This window comes from Dipodomys spectabilis, unplaced genomic scaffold (assembly GCF_019054845.1).
Source record: "Dipodomys spectabilis isolate Male_0828 unplaced genomic scaffold, ASM1905484v1 ptg000365l, whole genome shotgun sequence".
Lineage (NCBI taxonomy): Eukaryota > Metazoa > Chordata > Mammalia > Rodentia > Heteromyidae > Dipodomys > Dipodomys spectabilis.
In genome coordinates, this window is record NW_024871042.1 from 4,256,498 (window position 1) to 4,280,964 (window position 24,467).

Genomic DNA, 24,467 nt, shown 5'->3' on the forward strand with positions numbered 1-24,467 from the left:
TTGTCTTATATCTCAGAGTAGTGTTAATCTAGTATTTTAGATATATCATTTTTCTGCCGGTTTACCTTCTACTGTTTCCACTCAAGTTATATTTTTGTGATTTCTCTATAAATAAGACAGCACCAGTCCTGGTGTTGCTGTCTGGTTTTATACTACTGGGGAAAGAGATGCTGTCCCTGGTCTAAGGGAGCTCATAGTATGTGGGGTGGGTAGATAAAAGCAGGAGTGCTTTTGCTATACTAGGATACCTCTTCTGAAAAACCTCATGTTTTGCAAAACCACAACTCACAGGGCTCATGAGAATAGGATAAATAGAAACCCACTAAGATCTGTGTCTGTGCTAGCAGGCAGTAGGCATGTATTTTTCTTTTTCTTTTTTTTTGTTGGTCATGGGGCTTGAACTCTGGGCCTGAGTGCTGTCCCTCAGCTGTTCAGCTCAAGGCAAGTACTCTACCACTTGAGCTACAGTGCCACTTCTGCTTTTCCAGTCATTTATTGGAGATGAGTTTCACGTACTTTTCTGCCCAGGCTGGCTTTGATTGGCAGTCCTCAGATCTCAGCCTCCTGAGTAGCTAGGATTACCGGCATGAGCCACTGGTGCCCGGCTGTGTTTTTCATTTTTTATAAAATGCAGTTCAAGGTGCTTTCTGCTTCTGCTGAGGGTTTTTCTCTTCTGCTGAAAGTGGTCATTTTGTTCCTGCTTTTCTAGGTCTTCTCACCTATATAACCCCCTCGGCCCTGATGTGGCCTCTGGTGTATGCACAGTCTCTCTTATTTATCAACTGTGCATGAGCAAATGATAATTTTTTTTTTTGCCAGTCCTGGGGCTTGAACTCAGGGCCTGGGTGCTGGCCCTGAGCTTCTTTGGCTCAAGGCTAGTGTTCTATTCTTGAGCCACAGCGCTACTTCCATCTTTTTCTGTTATGTTGTACTAAGGAATCGAACCCAGTGTTTCATGCATGCTAGGCAAGCAGTCTACCACTAAACCACATTCCCAGCCCAAGAATTTTTTTTTTTTTTTGCTTTTTTTTTTTTTTTGTTTCAGTCCTGGGGCTTACTTAGGCTGGGCACTGTCCCTGAGCTTCTTTTGCTCAAAGCTAGCACTCTACCACTTGAGCTACAGTGCCACTTGTGGATTTTTCTGTTTATGTGGTACTGAGGAATCGAACCCAGGGCTTGCTAGGCAAGCACTCAGGCTAAGCCACATTCCTAGCCCAAGAATTTTTTTTTAAATCAGAATTTTCTCTTGACTTCTGTGGTGCATGCTGTGGGTTAGGCATGAAGGTGGTGGTATCAGGTACTTGGGTTCCATTTTCTCTAGTCTGGATTTTAGATCATTTGTTGGACCTTCTTGATTCTGCCATACTGAAATAAGCCCCTGTTGTTTGTAGATTTATTACATGCAGTTTTGACCAAGCATAGCAAAAAATAAAGAAGAAAAAAAGCTTAAAAGGAATTTCCAAAAAACAGACTTTCAAGCTGCTTATTTGGTACAGAGAAGCTCTTAGGCAGTCTTGTGTTAGAGATACTGAGTGTTTCTTTGAGCTTAATTTTGTGAAAATCCACCTCCAATAAAAGCAAATGGTGCCCCAAAGCAAGATAAAATGAATGTGCTTAATTTAAGTGATAAAATGAAAATTTGAGGTTTGTTGAAGGGTGGCATGTCTTTAGTGGAATCTGGGTAGTGTTATAGGAAGAATGAACCAAGCATCCACAGTACAGCACTGAACAATATATGTGGTTTTCCTCTGTGAGGTTTTTTTTTTTTGATCTAGATACAAGAGGATATCAATTAGCAGAAAGTTGCTAATTGTTATGCTTGAATGTGGGCATGCACATTCCAGTTAAGTAGAAATTAGAGCTTCTGGGAATTATATATTTAAATTGGGAACACTGACTCTGTCTCTTCTGAGCCTCTTCTTCTGGTGTGATGATTCAGGACACTGGATAGGTCAGCTTCAGAGCTGGGTTCAGATCTGCTTAGGACTCTCTAGGTTGAGTACTAAGCATCCTACATTCCTGGAACCTCTGGGCAAATGGTGTGTCTGATAACCCTAAGAAACAGTGCTGTAGCAAGACAGCTTTCAGTGTACCTTGGGTATCCAGGATGTGGATAGGTACACAACGCACTTCTTTTTGAATAGGAGACTAGACAGGAGTTTGGATAAATATCTGGTCACAAAAAGTGACCAGATACCTGGCTGGAGGAAGCAAACAGCTTGTGGCCAGGTCTCTGGGAAATATTAGCTCCTAGCTCTAGCACATACACAACTGACCTGAGAGGGTCCAAGAGGTTCAGGGACAGATGTGGATGGAGAAGTGCAAGAGAGTGCTGACAAGCATTGTTGGCTGTCTGACAACATGGTCATCAGTTGCACTGACTGCAGCAAACACATAAGAAGAGGTATTTAAGCTGAGACCAGAGGGTGACATAAGAGATAACTGTAGAACCAGGAGATGTTGTTGTGGGTGATTTAGAGGCTCTTGTTGTATTCCAGCAAGTTCTCTAGTTAGTGTGTACACCTTTCCTCTCCCTCCATTGTTGCCTTCCTCCTTTTCTTTTTTTCCCTTCCTTCCTTCCTTCCTTCCTTCCTTCCTTCCTTCCTTCCTTCCTTCCTTCCTTCCATCCTTCCTCTCTCCCTCCCTCCCTGCCTCTCTCTCTCTTCTTTTCTTTTCCTTCTTCTTCTTCTATTTTTTTTTTTTTTTTGTTGGTTGTGGGGCTTGAACTCTGGGCCTGGACGCTGTCCCTCAGCTCTGCAGCTTGAGGCTTAGCACTACTTGAGCCGTAGCACTACTTCTGGCTTTTTCTGCTTATGTGGTCCTGACAAATTGAACCCAGGGCCTCATGCATGCAAGGCAAGCATTCTACCACTGAGCTACCTTCCCAGCCCCTGTATTCCTCTTTTTCATGATGGACTTTCCTCCTGCTCTTTCTTCCCCTAACTCCTCCTCCTTCATCTCATTCTCCTGGACCTCCCACATTGCTGGGCCTCTCACAATCAATCTGTTTCATTATAGTTGAGTTTCTAATGTGGTATTGGATCCTTCCAGAGCAAACATGCTAAGAATGTGTTGCAAGACAGGAGATAGAAGTCCAGATGTGCAAACAGGCACAGGCTTACTTCTACTGTATGTTATTTGTCTCAGAGTATCACTGCTCACCCAGAAGGGATACAAGGATTGGGATACATACATCCTGGAGTGGAAGGTGTGAAGCGTTTTTTTTTTTTTTTTAATTTAATTTTATTTATTTTTTGGGTCCAGTCATGGGGCCTGAACTCTGGGCCTGGGCGCTGTCCCTCAGCTCTTCAGCTCAAGGCTAGCACTCTACCACTTGAGCCACAGCGCCACTTCCGGCTTTTTTCTTTTTGCTTATGTGGTGCTGAGGAATCAAACCCAGGGCCTCAGGCATGCAAGGCAAGTGCTCTACCACTGAGCCACCTTCCCAGCCCCGGTGTGAAGCGTTTTGCAGCTACCTCGAATCTTTCATGGTTCCTGGTCCTGTGCTCTCAAAGGGAGGGGCCTGTTTTTACTCTCTTGCTTTTCTTCAAGTAACTGTGTTAGAGGAAAAATTCTAGTGCATCAGTTTCAGTATTCTTCCTCTATTATAAGAGGGAGTTAGAACTGAGGGTGCCTTTACTGAGCCCCTGGACTGTGTGAGTGAGCCTAGAAACTTGAGTCATTTGTGGCCTCTGCAGCTCCCAGGCTTGGGATAAATGTTGAAAGCACATTTGGCGGGAGGTGTTAAACACTTTCCAAGTTGAATGCTGAACATACACTACTATTACAGCCAGGAAAAAAAATTAATTTCAGTCCAAAATAGAGTAGAAAGAGGGCATTTCTTCTCAAGTTTCTAGTTCCAGTTCTGAGTCATATGTAAGGGGCTCAGGAAGACATTCACCCATGGACTTTATTTAATAAGGAAGTATTGCTGCAGTGTTAAAAGAGCTACCTGTATTTTCTATACGGAGTCTGATCTGTCATGGCTGTCAAAGAGCTAAAGAAATGTGGACAGACACTTAAGGAAGGTGCTTTGTGCCTTGCAAGGAGCATTCATCATGTGCAGGTCTCCTGCATCTTCATCATGCAAAGAGAGGTACCAGGAGATCATATCCAGCTTTTGCTTTATGGTTAATACTTAATGTCTATGGATTTCTTTAATTTTCTGCCTCTTTTAACTACTTATATCATTTTAGCCGCATGAATGAATTTTCAGAAGAAGCCTGTTTTATAGATCTTAACAAGGTCTGTGTTGCTAAAGTCATTATTTTAAAGCCAGATCCAAAGAAACAGGCTCCATGATTTCCCTCATTTGTAATAATTAGTATATGTCTAGGATAGTCCTAGCAGAGGATCACAGTTGCTCAACAGCTATATGTATATGACCATATAAAATGATGGTAATTGAAATGGACTCCAAGATAAGGTAACAAGAGTTATTTTTTGTATTTTTTAAAATGTACTGTATGAAGTCATTTCTTTTTTCTTTCATTTTTAAAATTTTTTAAATTTAATTTATTATTTTTTGGGGTCTGGTCATGGGGCCTGAACTCTGGGCCTGGGCGCTGTCCCTCAGCTCCTCAGCTCAAGGCTAGCGCTCTACCACTTGAGCCCCAGCGCCACTTACGGCTTTTTTCTTTTTGCTTATGTGGTGCTGAGGAATCAAACCCAGGGCCTCATGCATACAAGGCAAACGCTCTACCACCGAGCCACCTTCCCAGCCCCTTTTCTTTCAGTTTTTTCCTTTGATTTGTCCCCTTTGTCACTGTTTTTATTTTGGTACCCTGTGTCTTGTATATATGTTTTGTCTGACTTGGGGAAGGGAAGGGGAATAACAAAATGGTGACACAAAGGACTAAGGATGGCCAATGCATTAATGATAATCCCAAGACACTATGTTGGAAATGAACTTTATAATTTGGGAAGGAGGAGAGTTAGGGAGAGGGAAAGTGGGAGAAAAAGAGGGAGGGGGAAACACCGTTTGACAAAAAATATGCTCATTTCCTTTCTTGTGTAACTGTAACTCCTTTGTATATCACATTTCAATACAATAAAGTTATTAAAGATAAATTCAGGAAATTACAATGTGGGATTGTGTCTTCATTGTTCATGAGTGACAGGCTGGAAAGCTGCTGTATGGACAGATGCTTTTGTGTAGAAGTTGATACATGTGTGTAACTGATTTGGGCCACTCTTTTCTCTCATTCTTTAGTAAAATTTTCCCTTTCTTACTTATTTGTGCACATCTCTCCTGGGAATTATATTAACATCATCTTAGCTATAGCTGAGCTTCCCTCTTCCCCATGTGGCAAACTATATTCATGTTCATTTTTGTTGTTGTTAGTCGTGGGGCTTGAACTATGGGCCTGGGTACTGTCCCTCAGCTCTTCAGCTCAAGGTGAGCACTCTACCACTTGAGCCACAGCACCATTTCAGGTTTTCTGGTGGTTTATTGAAGATAAGAGTCTCATGGACTTTCCTGCCCAGGCTGGCTGTGAACCGTGATCCTCAGATCTCAGCCTCCTGAGTAGCTAGGATTACAGGCATGAGCCACTGGTACCCTGCTCCACATTCATTTTTTATTACTATCTTTTCCTGATTTTCCTAATTGATTATCATGTAGAAACTTTGCATCTGTTTTCAAATGAGAAATTGGCCTGTGACTTTTATTTTTTACTATTCATGTTCAGTTTCAATATTAGGATAACACTGGCCTTGCAGAATAAGTTGGAAAGCCTTTAATCTTTCCCTATGGTCTGGACCAATGTAAGTGACAGGAATTATTTAACACAACTTGTTATTCAGGCTATGTGGGTTGGACTTCCTTTGTTTCTGAGCACCCTTCAAATCCTTTTGAGCAATTAACATTTCTCATTGACTCATTTGGACTTTCAGATATATTAGAGATTATTTAATAGACTTTTTGTTATTATTTAGGTTTATGAAGTGTTAGCCTTTCTGTCTCTAGTTCTCTCTCTCTCTCTCTCTTTCTCTCTCTCTCTCAAAGAGGTTAATTATGTTACTCAATCTGGTCTAAAATTCCTACTCAATCCTTCTACCTCAGGTGCACATCACCATACCCAGCTCTAGAGTCATAGCCTTTTTTTTTTTTAAAATTGCAGTGTAGTTGCATTTTCCTTACTCATTTTTTTCTTTTTCTTTCCTTTTTTTCCCAAGGCTGGGACTTGAACTCAGTATCGGATGTTTTTACTTATTGGCTGGTGCTCTACCACCTGAACCATGTCTCCAATCTCCATTATTTTCATAGAGTTTTTATTTTTATTTTATTTTTTTGGGTCCGGTCGTGGGTCCTGAACACTGGACCTGGGCGCTGTCCCTCAGCTCTTCAGCTCAAGGCTAGCGCTCTACCACTTGAGCCACAGTGCCACTTCCAGCTTTTTTCTTTTTGCTTATGTGGTGCTGAGGAATCGAACCTAGGGCCTCAGGCATGCAAGGCAAGCGCTCTACCACTGAGCCACCTTCCCAGCCCCGAGTTTTTATTTTTTAAAGTAAGTTTAGTTCTGTAGTTTATTTATTCCCCTTGCTCCTTACTTTATTTTATATTTTATCTTGGTTTATTTTCTAATAAGTGATACAAAACGTCAGAGTTTTGTATGGTTCCTTGTCCCCTGGTCCATTGTCAAATCCTGCCAGCCTCTACCTTGCTATGCCCACAGAACGTAGGGACAGGATGCCACTACTGCAGCAGGCGGCAGCACAGCCATTGTTGTCTCATCTGAATGGGTGTGACATCCTCTTCCTGGGTCTCCTGCTTCCAGGCTGTGCTCACTACAATAGCCTGTGTGTGCCATCCTCGTAGATGGAAAGCTATTCCACTTTTTATTTTTTTTAACTGACTTTGAACTCAGGGTCTGACACTTGCTAGACAGGTGTGTACTACCCTGAGCCACCTCCAACCCATAAGTTGGGAGAGCTTTAAGGCTCACTCTTTTTTTTTTTTTTTTTGTTCTGGTATTGGGGCTTGAACTCAGGGCCTGGGAGCTAGCTGTCCCTTAGCTTTTTCCATTCAAGGCTGATTGACACTCTACCTTTTAGCCACAGTTCCACTTCTAGCTTCTGACTTCCATAATTGCTTCAAATCCAGAACTCAAGAAGCCACGCTTGGTGAGTAACTTAGTCTCCCACCTGAGGTAAAGTTTGGACTTAGGGGTTTATAATCCAACTATTTGTTTTTCACAAAGCCTCCTATTTTTAGCCATTGGGTTTGAGATTAGGATGGCCCCATTAATGACAAGTACCCTTGCTTTCCTGTGATTAGGCACTTTTGGTCTTGGTTGCCTCTTCTAGTGTTTCTTCTTCTTCTTTTTTTTTTGGTCGGGTTGTGGGGCCTGAACTCTGGGCCTGGGCACTGTCCCTCAGCTCTTCAGCTCAAGGCTTGAGCTCAGCGCCACTTCTGGCTTTTTTCTTTTTGCTTATGTGGTGCTGAGGAATCAAACCCAGGACCTCATGCATGTAAGGCAAGCGCTTTACCAGAGCCACCTTCCCAGCCCTTTTAGTGCTTCTTGAAGGGCTGTAGATGACTGTTTCCTAGAGGTGGTGTTCCTATGAATGGTTCAACCTCCTGTGGAGCCCAGCAGAATTCTGGAGAAGGGGAGCCTAGAGTGTGGGAGAATCCTCAAGATTACAGTTTGCTCTTCCAGATCCCTTCCCAGCCCTGAATGCAGAGTGGAATTGGACCATGGTTCTTGTGCTCACCTAAGCCTGGCTCTTGCACTTTGAGAAAAAGCTGTCAGTGCCTAACAGGGCCTCTAATGTCCCTATTTGTTGACAGACAGGAAGCATCTTTGCTGGAGCCTCTGGTGTCTTCTGAAGGCACAAGAGTCCTTGCCTCTGCCTTCCAGGTCCTTTGGAGCCAGACATTTGCTACTGTGTTGGAGTCTTTATTCAGTGTGGTGCACTGGCATTTGGTCATGTCCTTGGAGGAGGGAGGTACACTGAAGAGCACTGCTGTCTGTATGGAAGCAGCTCTGTACGTGAGGATGGAGCTGCCTCTGATGCCAGGCTTCCAGGGCTACTCTGTAGACTCCATTTACAAGCTCATGGGCATGATGAAGTCCAAGTCCTATGGGTACAGAGGAAATTCCTGCAGCTGGCCAGTGGTCCTCACCTGGCCGTCGTATTGATTTTTATATCCATTTTCACTCTTTTGCTTGATTTTTTTTTTCATTTTCCCAGCCTGTATAGCCCATGTTGGGATTTCCAGTAGTGACCCCTCCCCTTCCTTGTTCAGACTCTGTACAAATGAGTAGAACAGAAATGCAGCCTGGATGTGAGAATGCCCCCTTAGTGGAGGAGAGCCACGTTAGGGGATGTGCTTCGATGGGCTTCTTTTGAGCCCTAGTAGGGTTCTGGAGAGCAGAGAACATGGACTTGCTTCTAACCGTGCAATGGTACATGCCTTTAATTCTCCCTACTTTGCTTCAATAGCTTGCGTTTTCTGGCATGGTTTTCTGTGTCATTCTCCCATTTGCCCAGGTACTACCATAACCAGTAGTAGGCATGAATATTCTTTTTTTTTTTGGTCCGGTCGTGGGGCCTGAACTCTGGGCTTGGGAGCTGTCCCTCAGCTCTTCAGCTCAAGGCTAGCGCTCTACCATTTGAGCCACAGCACCGCTTCCAGCTTTTTTTTTTTCTGCTTACGTGGTGCTGAGGAATCGAACCCAGGGCCTCATGCATGCAAGGCAAGCGCTTTACCACTGAGCCAACTTCCCAGCCCGGCATGAATATTCTTAATGACTAAGACTTCTGTATAATCTGCACACACCCACAAGCAGAGTCACCTGGATGTAACTATCCCAGGACAACTGTCCTGCTCTTGTCCTGGGATAAACTTTGCCATGGGCCTTCTTAGAATGTGATGAAAGTCAATTCAGCCTTGTCCAGAGGAGTGTAGACAACAGCCTTTTTCAGGTAAAGGGTGAATTCTGCATCAGGAGTGGGAGCTTGGCATCCAGCTGGCAGGGAGCCTTGGACAGCTGCTGCTGGAGACTGGTTCATGGCTGTTGGACCCCAGCTGTGAGTTTTTGTGCCTGAAACATGTGGTATAAACATGTTTGACACGAGCTTATCCTGTAGCTCTGAGACTTACATTTAAGAACAATTTGATTTTATCACCATATGAGCGCAGATGTAGTTTTGTAGATATGTTTTGTTTTTTATTTCAAAAAGTATTTATTTTCCATGGTCAGTATAATTCTTCTTGGGGAACTTCATCCTTTGATCTGGACTGGAAAAAATGTGACCATTTTAAGACCTCTTAAAACACGTCTTCGGATTTATTGTGTGTACAAATGGAAATTCAGATAATAGCTCTGTTCTTAGCTGAAGAAAAACAGGAAAAGAAAATAAATTTCTCGTTACTTGGAATGATAAACACCGTGAAGCATGTGCTGTATATCCTGGCAACAGAAATTCAAGGTCGGAAATAATTCCTTTCCTCCTGAGTCTGCCTTCAGCCTCCCGAGGACTGCTGTGGCTGAAATTCGCTACTAATTGTAGCCATAATTTTAGCATGCAATTAAACACATGATTTCCTTCCCAGTTGATGTCTTTTTAGTGAGTGTGACATGGGTAAAACAAAAGCTCTGTTGATTTGAGCGGCCACTTTAATCTGATAGGAGGTCATGGAGAGTCACCATTATTATTTGGGTATGTTCAGCTCCCCAGTGGGAGCTAGATTAATCTTGCCCATAAAATTGGTGAACAGCTTGGCTGCTTCTAGTATAATGCAGTGTTACTTACTATCTGTGGATGGAAGAAAACCAATGGTTGATGTGTCTGTTTTGCCAAATCCATTTGAGATTGGGGATCATGGGAGAGAGGAAACTAGTTGGAGTGAATCAGGTGGAAATTGTGAGGTTGTGGTAGGAGCAGAGGCTAATGGAAGTCAGGTTCAGGAGCTCTGGTATCTGAGGGGCCCTAAGGCATGAGATCAGCCCTACTTCTCCTTCTTCCTTCTTTGTCTTCCTTCTTCTTCTTTTGCCTTCCTCCTTCCTCCTTCTTCCTCCTCCTTCCTCCTCCTTCCTCCTCCTTCCTCCTCCTCCTTCTTCCTTTTTTTGTTGGCTGTGGGTCTTGAACTCTGGCTCTGGGCGTTGTCCTTTAGCTCTTCAGCTCAAGACAAGCACTCTACCACTAGAGCCATAGTGCTTCTGGTTTTCTGATGGTTAATTGGAGGTAAGAGTTTGGACTTTCCTGCTGGGGCTGGCTTTGAACCGAGATCCTCAGATCTCAGCCTTCTGAGTAGCTAGGATTACAGCATGAATCACCAGCTCCTGGCTGAGCCCACTTCTTAGGCCTGAGCACAGAGCCTCTTCATGGATGGAGGCAGAGGGCTTTACTGGATATGGTGCTAACATGGTTTCCCGGAGTAGGCATGCCAGCTTACTATCCACCATGCACCTGACATCTGATCTATGTTCTTTCCCACCTCTGGTGTTTACAGGCCTTTCTTTCTTCCCAGGTGTCTTGGGCAGGCTGTAGCATTCTCCTTACTCCCCTAAAGTCAACTGCCTTGTCTTCTCCAGGTTTCTGATTCTATTGATGTGCATGTGCTTTTTAGAAAGGGTAACTCTTGTGTTGCCAGCTCTTGTAGCTTTTTGAATTGTTCTTTCAGATGGCAAGTTTGGTGCCTATATGCAAGTGCACATTCAGAATGATGGGCCTGTGACTATAGAACTGGAATCCCCAGCTCCCGGTACTGCTACTTCTGACCCAAAGCAGGTAAGCCTCAAGTCAGGACCTGGGCCAGTCTCCTGGGTACCAGCAACATGTCTTGGCTTCAGGTAAGGACTGAGTAGTTCTCAGTCTGATATGAAGGACATACATTAGTCATTGTAATCTCATATTTATTTTAATATCTTTCTTCCCCAAGAATGCATGTTTGTGCTATAACTCCTGAGTATATAGGCCCCTGGAATCATGAGGAGAAAATGTCCTTTGCCTGGGTTCCCGTTCCTGGGCCAAGTGCTATAACATCTACTTGCCACTAGGTGGCAGCAGAGCAGCTCTGGCTGATTCACCCATTCAGAACCATTTATTTACCTGAAATGTTTCGTCCCAAGTGTGGGTTGATGAGCCACCCAAGGTTCTTTGTAAATCCTCATTGTTCTGACTTGGAGTTACTGCCAACTCTGTAAGCTTTCAGAAAAAAAAAGGCAAGCAGAGAAAGGAGGTGTGTGAAAGTCCTTGAAACATATGTAGTCTTATTTAATATTCTTTTAAAAGCTTTAGTTAATGCACACACTTGATAGAGACACTTGAGCCTGGAAGGCAGAGCCTGGAAAGCATCCTGGAAGGGATGCTCCTGTTCCTGTCTCCTTGCTTCCTCTCTTGTAAGATGTAGCCACATGGGTGACACATGAGAAAGTTGGCTGTGTAACTGGTACTAAACTATATATTTTTTGTTTTTGTTTCCTTTGTTGGTCATGGGGCTTGAACTCAGGGCCTGGGCTCTGTTCCTGAGGGTTTTTTTTTGTTTTTTTTTTAACTCAGGGCTAGCGCTCTACCACTTAGAGCTACAGCCCCATTTCTAGTTTTCAGATGATTAACTGGAGATAAAAATCTCAAGGACTTTCTGCCTGGGCTGGCTTTGAACCATATAGCTAAGCTATGTTTGTTTGTTTTAAACTGAATCGGAACCTTTCTTCTTATTGATGCACTGTGGCTCAAGTGGTCGAGTGCTAGCCTTGAACAAAAGAAATTCAGGGACAGTGCCTAGGCCCTAAATTCAAGCCCCAGGACCAACAACAGCAAAAAAAATGTGAAAAATTCACATGAAATGCAGACTTTTTAAAAACTTTAATGTCTTATAAACTGTAGCACATTGATTAAGACATTGAAATTAACATGGATGCAATATCATTAACTGCATTATAAACCTTAATTTCGTGTGTGTGTGTGTGTGTGTGTGTATGTATGTGTGTGTGTGTGTGTGTGTGTGTGTGTGTGTGTGTGTGTGTGTGTGTGTGTGTTATTAGGGTTTGAACTCAGGGTCTTGTGATTACTAGGCAGGTGCTGAATCAGTTGAGTCATGCATTTAGCAAGCCTTTATTCATCCTAAATATTTTTCTGGAAATACCTTATGCCTTTGGAATCCTCAGCCATCTTTCAATGATCTCCTTCTTGTTTAGGTTAAAGGGTATAAAGATGTTACCTAAGATGAGTAAATTTAGAGATGTAATGCATAACGTGGGCTTTAGTGAACATCATCCTGTATCCTGGACATTGCTAAGAGTAGTCTTTTGGTATAGATGATGAATATGTGATTTGACTGTATTTACTTCACTCTGTGTATATTAAAATGTAATGTTGAGGGGCTGGGAAGGTGGCTCAGTGGTAGAGTGCTTGCCTTGCATGCAAGAGGCCCTGGGTTTGATTCCTCAGCACCACATAAGCAAAAAGAAAAAGCCAGAGGTGGTGCTGTGGCTCAAGTGGTAGAGCGCTAGCCTTGAGCTGAAGAGCTGAGGGACAGCGCCCAGGCCCAGAGTTCAGGCCCCTTGACTGGACCCCCCCCCCAAAAAAAATGTCATGTTGAAACTGGGCACTGGTGGTTCATGCCTATAATCTTAGCTTTAGGAGGCTGAGACCTGGAAGTTTGAGGTTTGAAACCAGCCTTGGCAAAAGTCTGAGAGATTCTAGCTCTAAATATCCAGCAAAAGGCCAGGCTGGAAGCATGGTTCAAGTGGTAGAGTGTTGACTGTAAGCAAGTGAGGTGATCAAGGATGAATTTAAAACACAGTACCAGTTCCAGACCCCCCAAAATCATGTTGTACCCCTGAAAAATACAAGAAAACAACTAGAACTTCCAGAATTAAACCCCAAATGACATTTCTTTTCTTTTTTTTTCAAAGTAACATTTCTTAACAGAATTTTTTGACTTGTTAGGTTACAAAAGACATCTAGTTATTTTTGAATCTTAAAGGAATTTTCTGTTAACTGCATAAAATTTTCAATTTTAATTTTCCTTATCCTAGAAATTCATGCACATCTGTGTCTTCTAGCATTCCAGTAGGTGGCAGTGAACAGGCACAGAAAGTGTCTTGGTGACTAGTTCAGACTACCTATGGCCTCTTTCCACCTTTCCCTTTCATTAGAGGGGCTCCTTTTTAAAGCTGACAGCTGCTTGGCTTGCTTTTGTGGGGATAAGAGAGGACAGCCAAATTTATTTTGCTGATAAATAAATGTGTTTTTGTCAAGCTAGCTTTTAATTTTAAGTGTTTTATTTCCCTGTTATATTCCAAACAGTTACTATTATATTACAGAAATATGGTTCTTTTGGCAAGTTTCTGTATTACATAAAAATATTTTTTTGGGGGCTAGTTTTAGAATATAGGCTTTTAAAAATACGTTTTTAATTGTAAAAATAGTGTACAGAGGGGTTACAGTTACATGAGTAAGGTAATGAGTACGTTTCCTATCGAGCATTGTTACCTTCTCCTTTGTTTTTCCCCTACCATCTTTTCCCTTCCCACCTCCTCAACTCCTCCCTCCCTACCCCCCACAAATTGCAAAGTTTGTTTTCAACGTAGTGTCTTGTACATGGTTACAATAGGTCAACCTGTATCCCTATTTAAGCATTTTGTTTTTTCCATTCCCCTCCCCAAATTAGAAAAGTGTATATACAAGATGGAGGTCACCGGAATCAAATGCATTGAAAACAGGGGAAGAATATACAAAAGAAAGAAAAAAAAAATCACATAGTACATTATAAGTACATTAAAAACAATAGTAAGAACGAAAAAAACCACGTATGTCCCTGTCTTAGGGTTCATTTTACTTAACATTATCTTATATGGTCATACGTACATAGCTTTTGACCTTTTCTGCTTGTCCTAGACATATACTAGTTATTGCAAATAAGGGAAACCATGGGACCTATGTTTCTGTGGGCCTGGCTTACTTCACTTAATATAATTTTTTCCAAGTCTTTCCATTTCCTAACAAATGGGGTGAAGTTATTCTTTCTGATGGAGGCATAGAATTCCATTGTGTATATATACCACATTTTCTTGATCCATTCATCTACTGAGGGGCATCTGGGTTGGTTCCATAGCTTAGCTATGGTAAATAATGCTGCGATAAACATAGTTGTTCTGGCAGCTTTAGTGTACCCTTGTTTGTGATCATTTGGGTAAATGCCCAAAAGTGGGATTGCTGGGTCATAGGGGAGCTCTATGTGGAGTCTTTTGAGAAATCTCCATACTGCTTTCCAGAGTGGTTGAACAAGTTTACAATCCTACCAACAATGCAGTAGAGTTCCCTTTTGGCTACATCCCCTCCAGCATCTGTTGTTATTAGATTTCTTGATTATAGCCATAGAATATAGCTTTTTAAATCTATCTTTGATAAACAATATGTAGGGGTGTGTGTGTGTGTGTGTGTGTGTGTGTGTGTGTGTGTGTGTGTGTGTGTGCGCATGCATGCACACTTTCTGGTATATTAGGCATGTTGAAGATGGTAGGGAGAGAAAAACATACTGCCCCTCAGTTGCTGCTCCAAGGATGGATTTAGGGCAACATAAACCTGAAAGGTCAATGACAGGGAATGAATGTGGTCACAGATCATCCAGTCCCGGCTCTTCCTTCACACCTTTCCACAAGCGTGTAGATAACACAGCAATATCTGAGTGACTATACCTCTGCCACATTCCCGTCTGTCCTGTGAGGTTCCTTCTTTTCTTTCCCAATGTTGTACCTGTTCTTGCCTCCTCTTCAGTCCAAGAATAGGTGGGCACACTCTGTTTTGCTATTTTTCAGCAGAGCTTCCCAGCATCTTCTCCTTGGAGGAGGAAAGTCTCTGCTCCCGATTCCAAGAAAGCCCTCCGCCCAGCCACTATCACATTGCCTTGATGTCTGCTTTACATACCCAGCACTCCTAAAGCATATGCTCCTGGGTCTTGTTCATTGTGATGCCTTACAAGTGTGCCTGGGTGTTGTCACTTGGCTAGAAATGGGGCCTTGATGTGCTGTGGCCCTGGGCTGGGCTGTCTGTGACTGTCCTGGGTTCTAAGATGGCCAGTGACATTGCTTCTGCCAAGCTTAGCTGGGTAAGCCTCCAAGGACACTGGAGGCTTCAATTAGTTCTTAGGATGAAGAGAAGAGGAGGTTAGGGAGGGGAGGGAGGGGGTGAGAAGGTGTAGAGAGGGAAGATAGGAGTAAGGAAGAGGAGAGGAGAAGGTACTCTCAGTTATTTTCAAACTGTACTTCAAACCCAGGGAGCTTCTTATTTTCAAGAGTTTCAGGTCTTTACTAATGGGCAAAAAGGCTGCTATTGGTGAAGACTGGGCTGGTAAGGCAACCAGTGGGTTGGCTGCCTTAACCAGATCTCTGCTGCTTTCTGTATCTGGCCACTGTAGCCATGAGTGTTTCTCATGGCTGTATCAGTCACATAGGCTCACATATTTAGGCTACAATGTGTCATGCTAGTAAGAAGAGGCTAAAAGAGCATTCTGTTCTTGCTCTGAAGGACATACTTCCAAATAGAATAGGAAGTAGTAGCACTAGCAGAACCACTGAACCAGAGCTGTTCATGTAAGAGCACAGTTCTGGAGGATATAGCCTGACAGTTGCCTAGTGCATGTTCTGTGGCATGCCTGTTTTACCAGTGGCTACATTGTGTGGAGATTGAGGCAGACCTGAGGGAAATTGTGTACAGCAGAGCAGGGCATATAGGGCCTCATTCATCTTTCTTCATTTATAGTTCTTTTATAGCCCTTTCAGTAATACGTGCTGTGGAATCCAGGTGACACAAAGGATGGACTAGGACACAGGTGGCCCTGTTGCATGGTCCAAATGGTCTGTTCATTGCTGTAACTTCATTTTGAGGGACAGAGTTAATGAGAAGTGATCTGAACAGAAGGGAGGATTCCATGGGTGCTAATCAGTTTGCATTTTCTCCTAGAAGGTTTATTTAAATAGATTAGTTTCTCTTTTCACTCTTCTAAAATTCTTGAACCCTGGATTCTAGTTTCCCAGTTTCTGCTGGTCTTAGTTTTGAGTTTATGTGCTCAAACCAGACAATAGTAGTTGACTTGCCTGAGAAGTATGTTTGTAAGTCTTGCTGCCAAATAGTACCAGGTCCTGTCATTTATTCTATTTTGTCACATCAGCTTATTGAACAAATGTTGACTTAGTCTTGTATTGTTTATCCTGGAGTGTCTCTGAAACCCCAAGTGGGAACCTTTCCTATTTTAGAGGTTTTATTGTACTGATGCTCAGCCTTTGTCATGGTGTCCTAGGGTGTGTGTTGGTGATACTGAGTTCTGGGACCAAACCTGCTACACAGAAGATCTCTCACCAGGAAAGGTGGGCACTTGTCAGGCTATACTGTGTCTACTCAGTGCCAGGGGAAGAGGAAGGATGTAGAAGTGACTGACAGGTAGGAAAGGGAGCCTACCAGTTGTTCCAAACAGATTGACTTCTTCCTGCCAGGCTTGCTTTTTTGTTTTATTTATTTATTTTTTTGGTTGGTTGTAGGGCTTGAACTCTGGGCCTGGGTACTGTCCCTGAGCTCTTCAGCTCAAGATTAGCACTCTACCACTTGAGCTGCAGTTCTCCTTCTGGTTTTCTGGTGGATAATTGGAGATAAGAGTCTCATGGACTTTCCTGCCTAGGCTGGCTTTGAACTGTGATCCTCAGAGCTCAGCCTCCTGAGTAGCTAGGATTACAGGCGTAAGCCACTGGTACCCAGCTAAGGCTTGCTTTTTTTTGGGGGGGGGGGGTCCGGTTGTGGGGCCTGAACTCTGGGCCTGGGTGCTGTCCCTCAGGTCTTCAGTGGTAGGCTAGCGCTCTACCACTTGAGCCACAGCACCACTTCTGGCTTTTTTCTTTTAGCTTATGTGGTACTGAGGAATCGAACCCAGGGCTTCAGGCATGCAAGGCAAGCGTTCTACCACTGAGCCACCTTCCCAGCCCCTAAGGCTTGCTTTTATTTTAGCCTTTTAACTCATTTTTATTTCAGTGGGTGTCCTACATCAGTCCTCTGTCTTTTTTTTTTGTCGGTCGTGGGGCTTGAACTCTGGGCCTGGGTGCTGTCCCTCAGCTCTTCAGCTCAAGGAGAGCGCTCTATCACTTGAGCTACAGCGCCACTTCTGGTTTTCTGGTGGTTTATTGGAGATAGGAGTCTCACGGTCTCTCCTGCCCGGGCTGGCTTTGAACCGTGATCCTCAGATCTCAGCCTCCTGAGTAGCTAGGATTACAGGCGTGAGCCACCAGTGCCCAGCATAATAATTTCTTGTTTGTTTGTTTTTTTGGGTCCTGTCATGGGGCCTGAAGTCTGGGCCTGGGCACTGTCTCTCAGCTCTTCAGCTCAAGGCTAGCGCTCTACCACTTGAGCCACAGCACCACTACCGGCTTTTTTCTTATGTGGTACTGAGGAATCAAACCCAGGGCCTCTGGCATGCAAGGCATGCGCTCTACCACTGAGCCACCTTCCCAGCCCAGTCCTCTGTCTTTTATGGACATAGGACTGTGTTTCTTTGCTTAAGGACCCATGGACTAATAGATCTGCCTTCATAAACCCACAATACATATTAACAAAATTACAGTAACCAAAGTTTATTCTCTGTTGTTGGAATTTGGACAGTAATTTTAAAATCATGATCTGCTCTTTTTCTACCTTTGACACACAAAAACAACCACTTCTAATTACACAAAAGCAAAGCTCAGGACACTAATGTATTAGTACAGTTAAAATTTAAGAACTTTTAAATTTTTTCCAGTGTCTGTTTTGGGCATGTTTTTAGTTATTTTAATCTCTAATTTAATTTGTGGTTGTGTTAAAACAAACAAATGCCTTACTTTACTGATGCTCTGTCAAAGATTAACAGCATCCTTTTTATTCCCAAGGGAGGGAGATAAAGATTGTTTTGTATGGATTTGTACATTGAACATAGCAATGACTTCATTATATAGGCTCAAGATTTTAATTAGCAGTTCTTAGCTTCTAGGTAATTTATCAGGATCTTCATAGTCCTAAGTAATTGTAGAAAATTATTCTGCCATCTCTTATTATTTTGTTGAAAACCGGTTCATACATCCCCATTAGTAATGGAGAGAGAAAAAAAAATAAACTGGAAATGACAGAATGCTTTTTAAAATTGTATCTACAATAAAGATATGCCCAGTAGATAGAAGACTTAACTATATATGCAGAGGTATATGCAAAATAGTATGGTTTGGGGCAATCTAATGACTAAAAAGGTGTTTGTCTTTTTAAATCTACTTAAGTCTCTCAGAGAATGTTGGGATGGGTGAGCAAAGTATAAATTCGATCAGGATCAGAGGATCAGATGGGCTTTTAGGGATTCACAAACTGTCTTGAGCTTGCATGTGTGTGTGTGTGTGTGTGTGTGTGTGTATGTGTATGTGTGTATGTGTATGTGTATGAGAGAGAGTGGGGGGGGAGGGAGAGATATATCAGGGCTTTTCAATTCACCAAAGATGGAAAGAACTGCAGCTGCTGGATAGCTGCATCTCCTTCTCTACCGGGGTCAGTGAGCTCTAGCAGTGTTCCTCAAAGGGTGGGCAAAGGGCTCTCAGCATCTGATCTCCCAGGGCACTTTCTAAAATTCAGAGTCCTGGGATACCCAGGACTGCAGCCGAGCTCTTGGCATGTGTGGATGTGGAATACAATAGAGTAGACTTAGGTTTCTAATCAGGTCTCTGTGTTCTCTGTAAGCACACTGACAATTCAGAACTGCCGGACCAGAGGAAATCTGTTGTTGCCATTTTCATCTGCTCCAGGCATTGGTTTCTCTGGACCACCCTGGCACAGTGTGTCTAAAAATACTTTGCAACCGGTATGCTACAGCTGCCAGGAAGCAGGATGGCTGGGCTTGATTATTGAGGTCACACATGAGTCTGTTCTCATTCTTCAATGCCCTGTCTCCTCATCCGTTCCTCCATATGTGTCATGATGAAAGTGTCCCCAGAGCCCAGTGCCTTCTCCACACAATTACAGATGTGTCAGGGTAAAGCCACTAGAGGAACACAGCTCAATATATTAGTGACTGATGGCTGGCTACTCTGCCTGGCGACACTGAGACATGTGTAGGTGGAGTCACTTGTTTCTGAAGAGTGATGGGCAGCATGAGGATGGATTGCCAGTGCCAGGCAGGGAGTAGTGGTGTAGCCTCTCTAGATCTTTAGTCATAAAGTCATTTACAGTGCTCTTGATTTTGGGAAACTGGATATAGAATGCCTTACCTGTTGGTGCATTCACAGGACTAGAATTAAAATACAGGATGGTTAATATCTTAGCCTCTGCATGGATTTTGTGATTTAATGAAATGCATGACTGTCAAAGCTTCTCTGAGCAATTGGCTGATAATTTATACTTAAACCCACCTGGGGCATTGTTAAGGGTTTATATTGTGTGGTATATCATTACCTGTGAAATTCATGGTAAAAAACCTTTTGTGCAGCAAATCAGACTAGTTTCCTGAAGATTATTTTCTGTGTCTTAAGTAAAAGAAACATCATGGTTTCTTTTTCCTTTGTGGGCCCCCTCCCCACCCGCCTTCTACCAAAAGAAGGGATTTGGGCTCATGACCTCATGTTTGTTAGGCAGCACTCCATTTTTTGAGCCACTTTTTGATTTAGTTATTTTTTAGATAGAGTCATGTGCTTTTTTCACTATGCTGACCTTGGATTGCAATCCTCCTACCTATGCCTCCTGCAGGAGTTACAGGCCATGAGAGCCACCACACCCAGCTGGTTTGTTGTGATGGGTGCCTCACCTGGCTTTGGGTCACAATTTTCCTAATGTTTTCTCTTGAGAAGCTGGGATTATCAGTGTTTACCATCACACCTTCCCTTCTCTTTTGCATTTCTGTTAATCTTCCTGAAATGAACGCCTGCCCTGTTTCTTCCAAGGTCCAATTTGGTACTGCTTTATTCATGATGAACTCAGTCCTGTTGAGGTAAAGCCTTCTTGCTTTTGAATTCCCACTACATGGCTGTGTGGCATAGGTTCCCTTCTGGTACTACACTTGAATAAAAACCCATGCTCAGTCACCTATGAGTTTGCTTGCTTATTCACTCATGTATCCATCCAACCACATATCCAACAAGCTGTCTTCTTATGCATTTGTCTACCCATTTAGCCATTATCTACTCATATGTCCCTCTAGTGTACATACACAGTGCCTGTTCTAGGCTGCATATAGGACCAGCACTGAGGCTGGAGTTCTGCTCTAGTGGGGAGACATATAGAAAAAAGGTCTAATGTGACACTATGGTAGTATTAAATCAAATAGAGTCAACTGTAGAGACTGCTGCTGGTGGAGGCTACCTCCAGTCAAGCCCTGGGGAGAGACACAGCTGATAGGGAGCCAGCCACGTGATAATCAGAGGATGATAATGGGCCAGCAAGTGCAGACTCCAGGCCAGTGTAGCTGGAACTTGGAAGGATGCAGGGAGGGTCAGGAAACAAGGCTGGGCCTGATGACCTGAGGCCTCCTGGGCCAGGAAGGGCAATTTTGGATTCTGTTGTCAGTGGGATGGAGAGTTATTAGAATTATGAGAGATTTAATTTGTGGAGATGGTTGATACAGGACAGGATGTGTGGCCTCCACACAGGGTGGCTGGTAGAACACTGAGGAGCTCTTGCAGCAGGTGAGTGAGCAAGTAGAAACTCTAGGTGTGCTTTGGAGGAGCTTAACCACTATGGTGTTCTGCCGCCCACAGTGGAGCTTTTGTATAAATGATTCACCTTTCATTTCTTTCATACTGTGGCTTGAGCATCAGGGCAGACTGTGAAGTCTAACCTCCTGTGGTTCATTACTAGCAAGATCCATTCTTGCCTCCAGAGCCAGTGTGGAGGAAGGATTCTGTGGTTGTGTGTCTATGAGAAGATCAGGTATTTGATCTCATTGCCATCAAGGGGTGTGATTTTTCACCTAGGGTCTGAGTGAGCCTCTGTGAAGTTTTAGAGAAGCAGAGCTTCTTCATATCAGCATGACACTAAATGCTTCATGATTGCCCATTTTTCTCCAAAAAACTTTCTGCAAAAAAGCTTTAATTATAAAATTCTATGAAGCCCAAGGAACAATATTTTATTAAATTTGATTTATGCATACCATTTTAGCTAATATTATCAGGGAAATTTCTAAGTCCAAGCCTTAGGAGCTTGTCAGAGATAAAAAAGATTTATTTTTGGAAAGATACATTTCCTGGTGCTCAAGGCTGTTGGAAATTATGGGAGGTGATTGTCAGAAGGAGGCAGAGCGGAAGTGCAGGATGAGGAGGCATCCTGCTACCCCATCTGGAATGCTGCCTGCTGGGAGAGCCTCACAGTGGCCACTTTCTACCAACCTTCATCATCTTAGTTATATTTTTGTCAATATTAAACACCAAAGTATAATACTTCTATAAAGGTTGTTCACATGAAATGTACTCCTTTGACTACTTTCCATAAAATGTGAAGTCAATTTCTTTCTATTTTTAATCATGAAAGTGAAGCCTGGAAGCTTTATTTTCTGTGTAATGGAAAGATCTAAATTTGTGGCCTTGTTTCCATTTTCCACTTTTCCTCAGGAACGCGATACCCACATCATATCCCTGGGCGGTGGTTCCCTTCAGGGATGGTATTGATGTTTAACTGCTGAGGGAGGGCAAAGGCCTATTCTTAATCATTGTTGGGTCATACACTAGGGAAAAAGTGTGATTTCTGTAACTCTTCAAAATCCAGACCAGATATGGTTTTATGCTCTATGGATCCTCCCTCCTTTCTTTCTGTTTGTCTTCTTCAATTTTCATGTTTTCCATTATTATTATTAAAAATCTCAGGAAAGCATATGTTGTCTGGAAAGTATCAATTAATTTAGAAACACTTTTTAAATATTAGGCTTTTATAGTACTCCTGGGTACAAAGGTACTTTTATAGAAATAGTTCTTGTCTTTCATTTTTCTCATGAGCCCATAAACCAGCATTTTTGTATCAATTTTTTTGTTATAATACAGCACATAAAATGAGTATTTAGAAAAAATACAAGCTGGGTGCCAGTGGCTCACAATCCTAGCTACTCAGGAAGCTGAGAGCTGAGGATCATGGTTCAAAGCCAGCCTTGACAGGAAAGTCTGTGAGACTGTTATTTCCACTAAACTACCAAAAAGCCTGAAGTGGAACTGTGGCTCAAGTTAGAGCACTAGCCTTAACCAAAAGCAGCTCAGAGGCAGCGGCCAGGCCCTGAGTTCAGGCCCCAGGACCAGTACCCCCCCCCCCCCAAGTTTAAGATGTACTAAAAAACTGTACAGTATAATCTCTCACTCTCAGAGGCAGTGTCATTGGTGAGGGTTTATCTCCTTCCTTCCAGATAAATAAAAATTTTTTTTTTATATTTACATATAGCCATGGAAAATTCATAGTATCTCTAGCTGTGTGTTATATATTGTGGCAAAAATACATAACCAATTTATCATTTATCACTTCTTTTTTCTTTTGGCCAGTCCTGAGGCTTGAACTCAGGACCTGGGCACTGTCCCTGAGACTCTTCGTGTTCATGGCTAGCACTCTACCTCTTGAGCCATAGCATCACTTCCAGCTTTTTCTAAGTAGTTTATTGGACTTTCCTGCCCGGTTGGCTTTGAACTATGATCCTTAGATCTCAGCCTCCTGAATAGCTAGGATTACAGGCATGAGCTGCCAGCACCCTGCTTAACCCCTTTCAAATAATTTAGTGTCTTAGCTCCTTCCTATTGTTGTGTGACCACTGTTACAATGATTCATTCACAGTTTTCATCTTCCCAAACTGTAATTGTATTCATTAGACAGTAATTCTCCATTCTCCTCTCCCTCTAGACCCTGGTGACTACCATTTTCTTTGAATTTGGCTACTGTATCTATCAGACTGAAATCATATAGCATTTTTCCTTTTGTGACTGAGTTCATTTAGTGTAATGTCTTTAGGATTCATCTGTGTTCAACTGTATGATTATAGCCACTGTCAGAATTTCTTTTTATTGCTGAATAATATTCCACTGTATATATAAACCTTTTTTGTTTTTCCATTTATTTATCTATGGACACCACTTTTCTCTTTCTGGAGACAGGACCTTTCTCTGTAGCCACATTGGAATCTGAGATCCTTCTCTCTCAGCTTCCTGAGCTCTGAGATTATAGTCATTCACCATCAGGGCATCTAGCTATTATGAATAAGGCTCCTATGAACTTGGTATGCAAATATGTCTTTAAGGCCTCCTGATTCTTTTGGGCATATACCTAGAAGTGGGATTGCTCAAGCATGTTGTAGCAATGATTTGTTTTAGAAACTCCCATACTATTTCCCACAGTGTTTTCACCTTTTATTCTGATTGGCAATGCACAGGGTTTTCATTATCTCTTCAAAATAAAGCCTCTACTCTTCTGATAAGAAAAGATCATGAAAATCAAGGTAAGACTGAGGAACTGATGAAGAATGAAGGACATTAAAGACATAAGACAATTAAATGCAAGACATGATTCCATGATTTGTTATCTCGCATCCTTACCAACATTTGTTGTTCTATTTTTATAGTTAAGAATATCATACATATGATGATGAAATATCATGAATTTCCTTATTGATTAGTGATGTTGAGTATTCTCGTGTTATTGACCATTTGCGAATATTGTTTGGAGAAATGTCTATTCACATCTTTTCATTTTTGAATAGGGTTGTATATTTTTTTTGTTGAATTGTTAGAATTCTTTATGTAGTCTGTATGCCAGCTCCTTACCAGATCTATTTCACTCATTCTGTAGGTTGCCTTTCACTCTGTTAATTGTGTCCTTTGATCTACTTCTTCTTCTTCTTTTTTTTTTTTTTCTTAAATAAGAGACAGAGTCTCACTACTTTTTCAAGGCTGGCCCTTAGCTAGAGTAGTCTTTCTCTTTCCTCAGCCTTCCTGAGTATCTAGGATATAGACATATACCAATATTCCTGACTCACAACTTTTAAGAAATTTTGGTGAAGTTCAGTTTGTCTACATTTTTCTTTTATAGTCTGCACTTTTGATGTCATATCTAAGAAGTCTTTGCCAGATCCAGTCACGGATATTTTCTTCTAAGAGTTTTAAAGCTTTAACCCTTACCTTTAGGTCTTTGATCCATTTCCAGTTAATCTTCATATATTATGTAAGCTGTGTGATACATTTCTACTTGAAGACAGGTTGGAAGAATGTTACTGAGAACTTTTTTTTAGTGGATACCACATTATGCTTGATCTCGGTAGCATATTTCTAAAAACAAGAACATTCTCTCACTGAACCTGAAACACGGATCAGGATCAGAAAATTACTATTAACATTTTACTAATGTCCAGTCCTCATGTTACATGTGCATTTACCAGTCATCTTGGTAAGGTCTCCCAGAGTGAAAAGATCTAGTACAGATTCACACCTGACATTTAATTGTCCTGTGCATTTCGTGTCCCTCATTGTAGTTCAATTCCTCAACCTTTCCTTGACTTT

General features: G+C 42.4%; 1 protein-coding gene across 1 annotated transcript in view; it reads left to right on the forward strand.

The window, feature by feature from the left end:
* Window positions 1-24,467, forward strand: part of Dtd1 (D-aminoacyl-tRNA deacylase 1) — a 165,189-nt gene that overhangs the window by 23,661 nt on the left and 117,061 nt on the right. Inside the window, exon 4 of the mRNA XM_042666554.1 lies at window positions 10,634-10,740. Within this exon, the coding sequence (XP_042522488.1) occupies window positions 10,634-10,740 (107 nt within the window). The remainder of the gene's footprint in view (window positions 1-10,633; window positions 10,741-24,467) is intronic.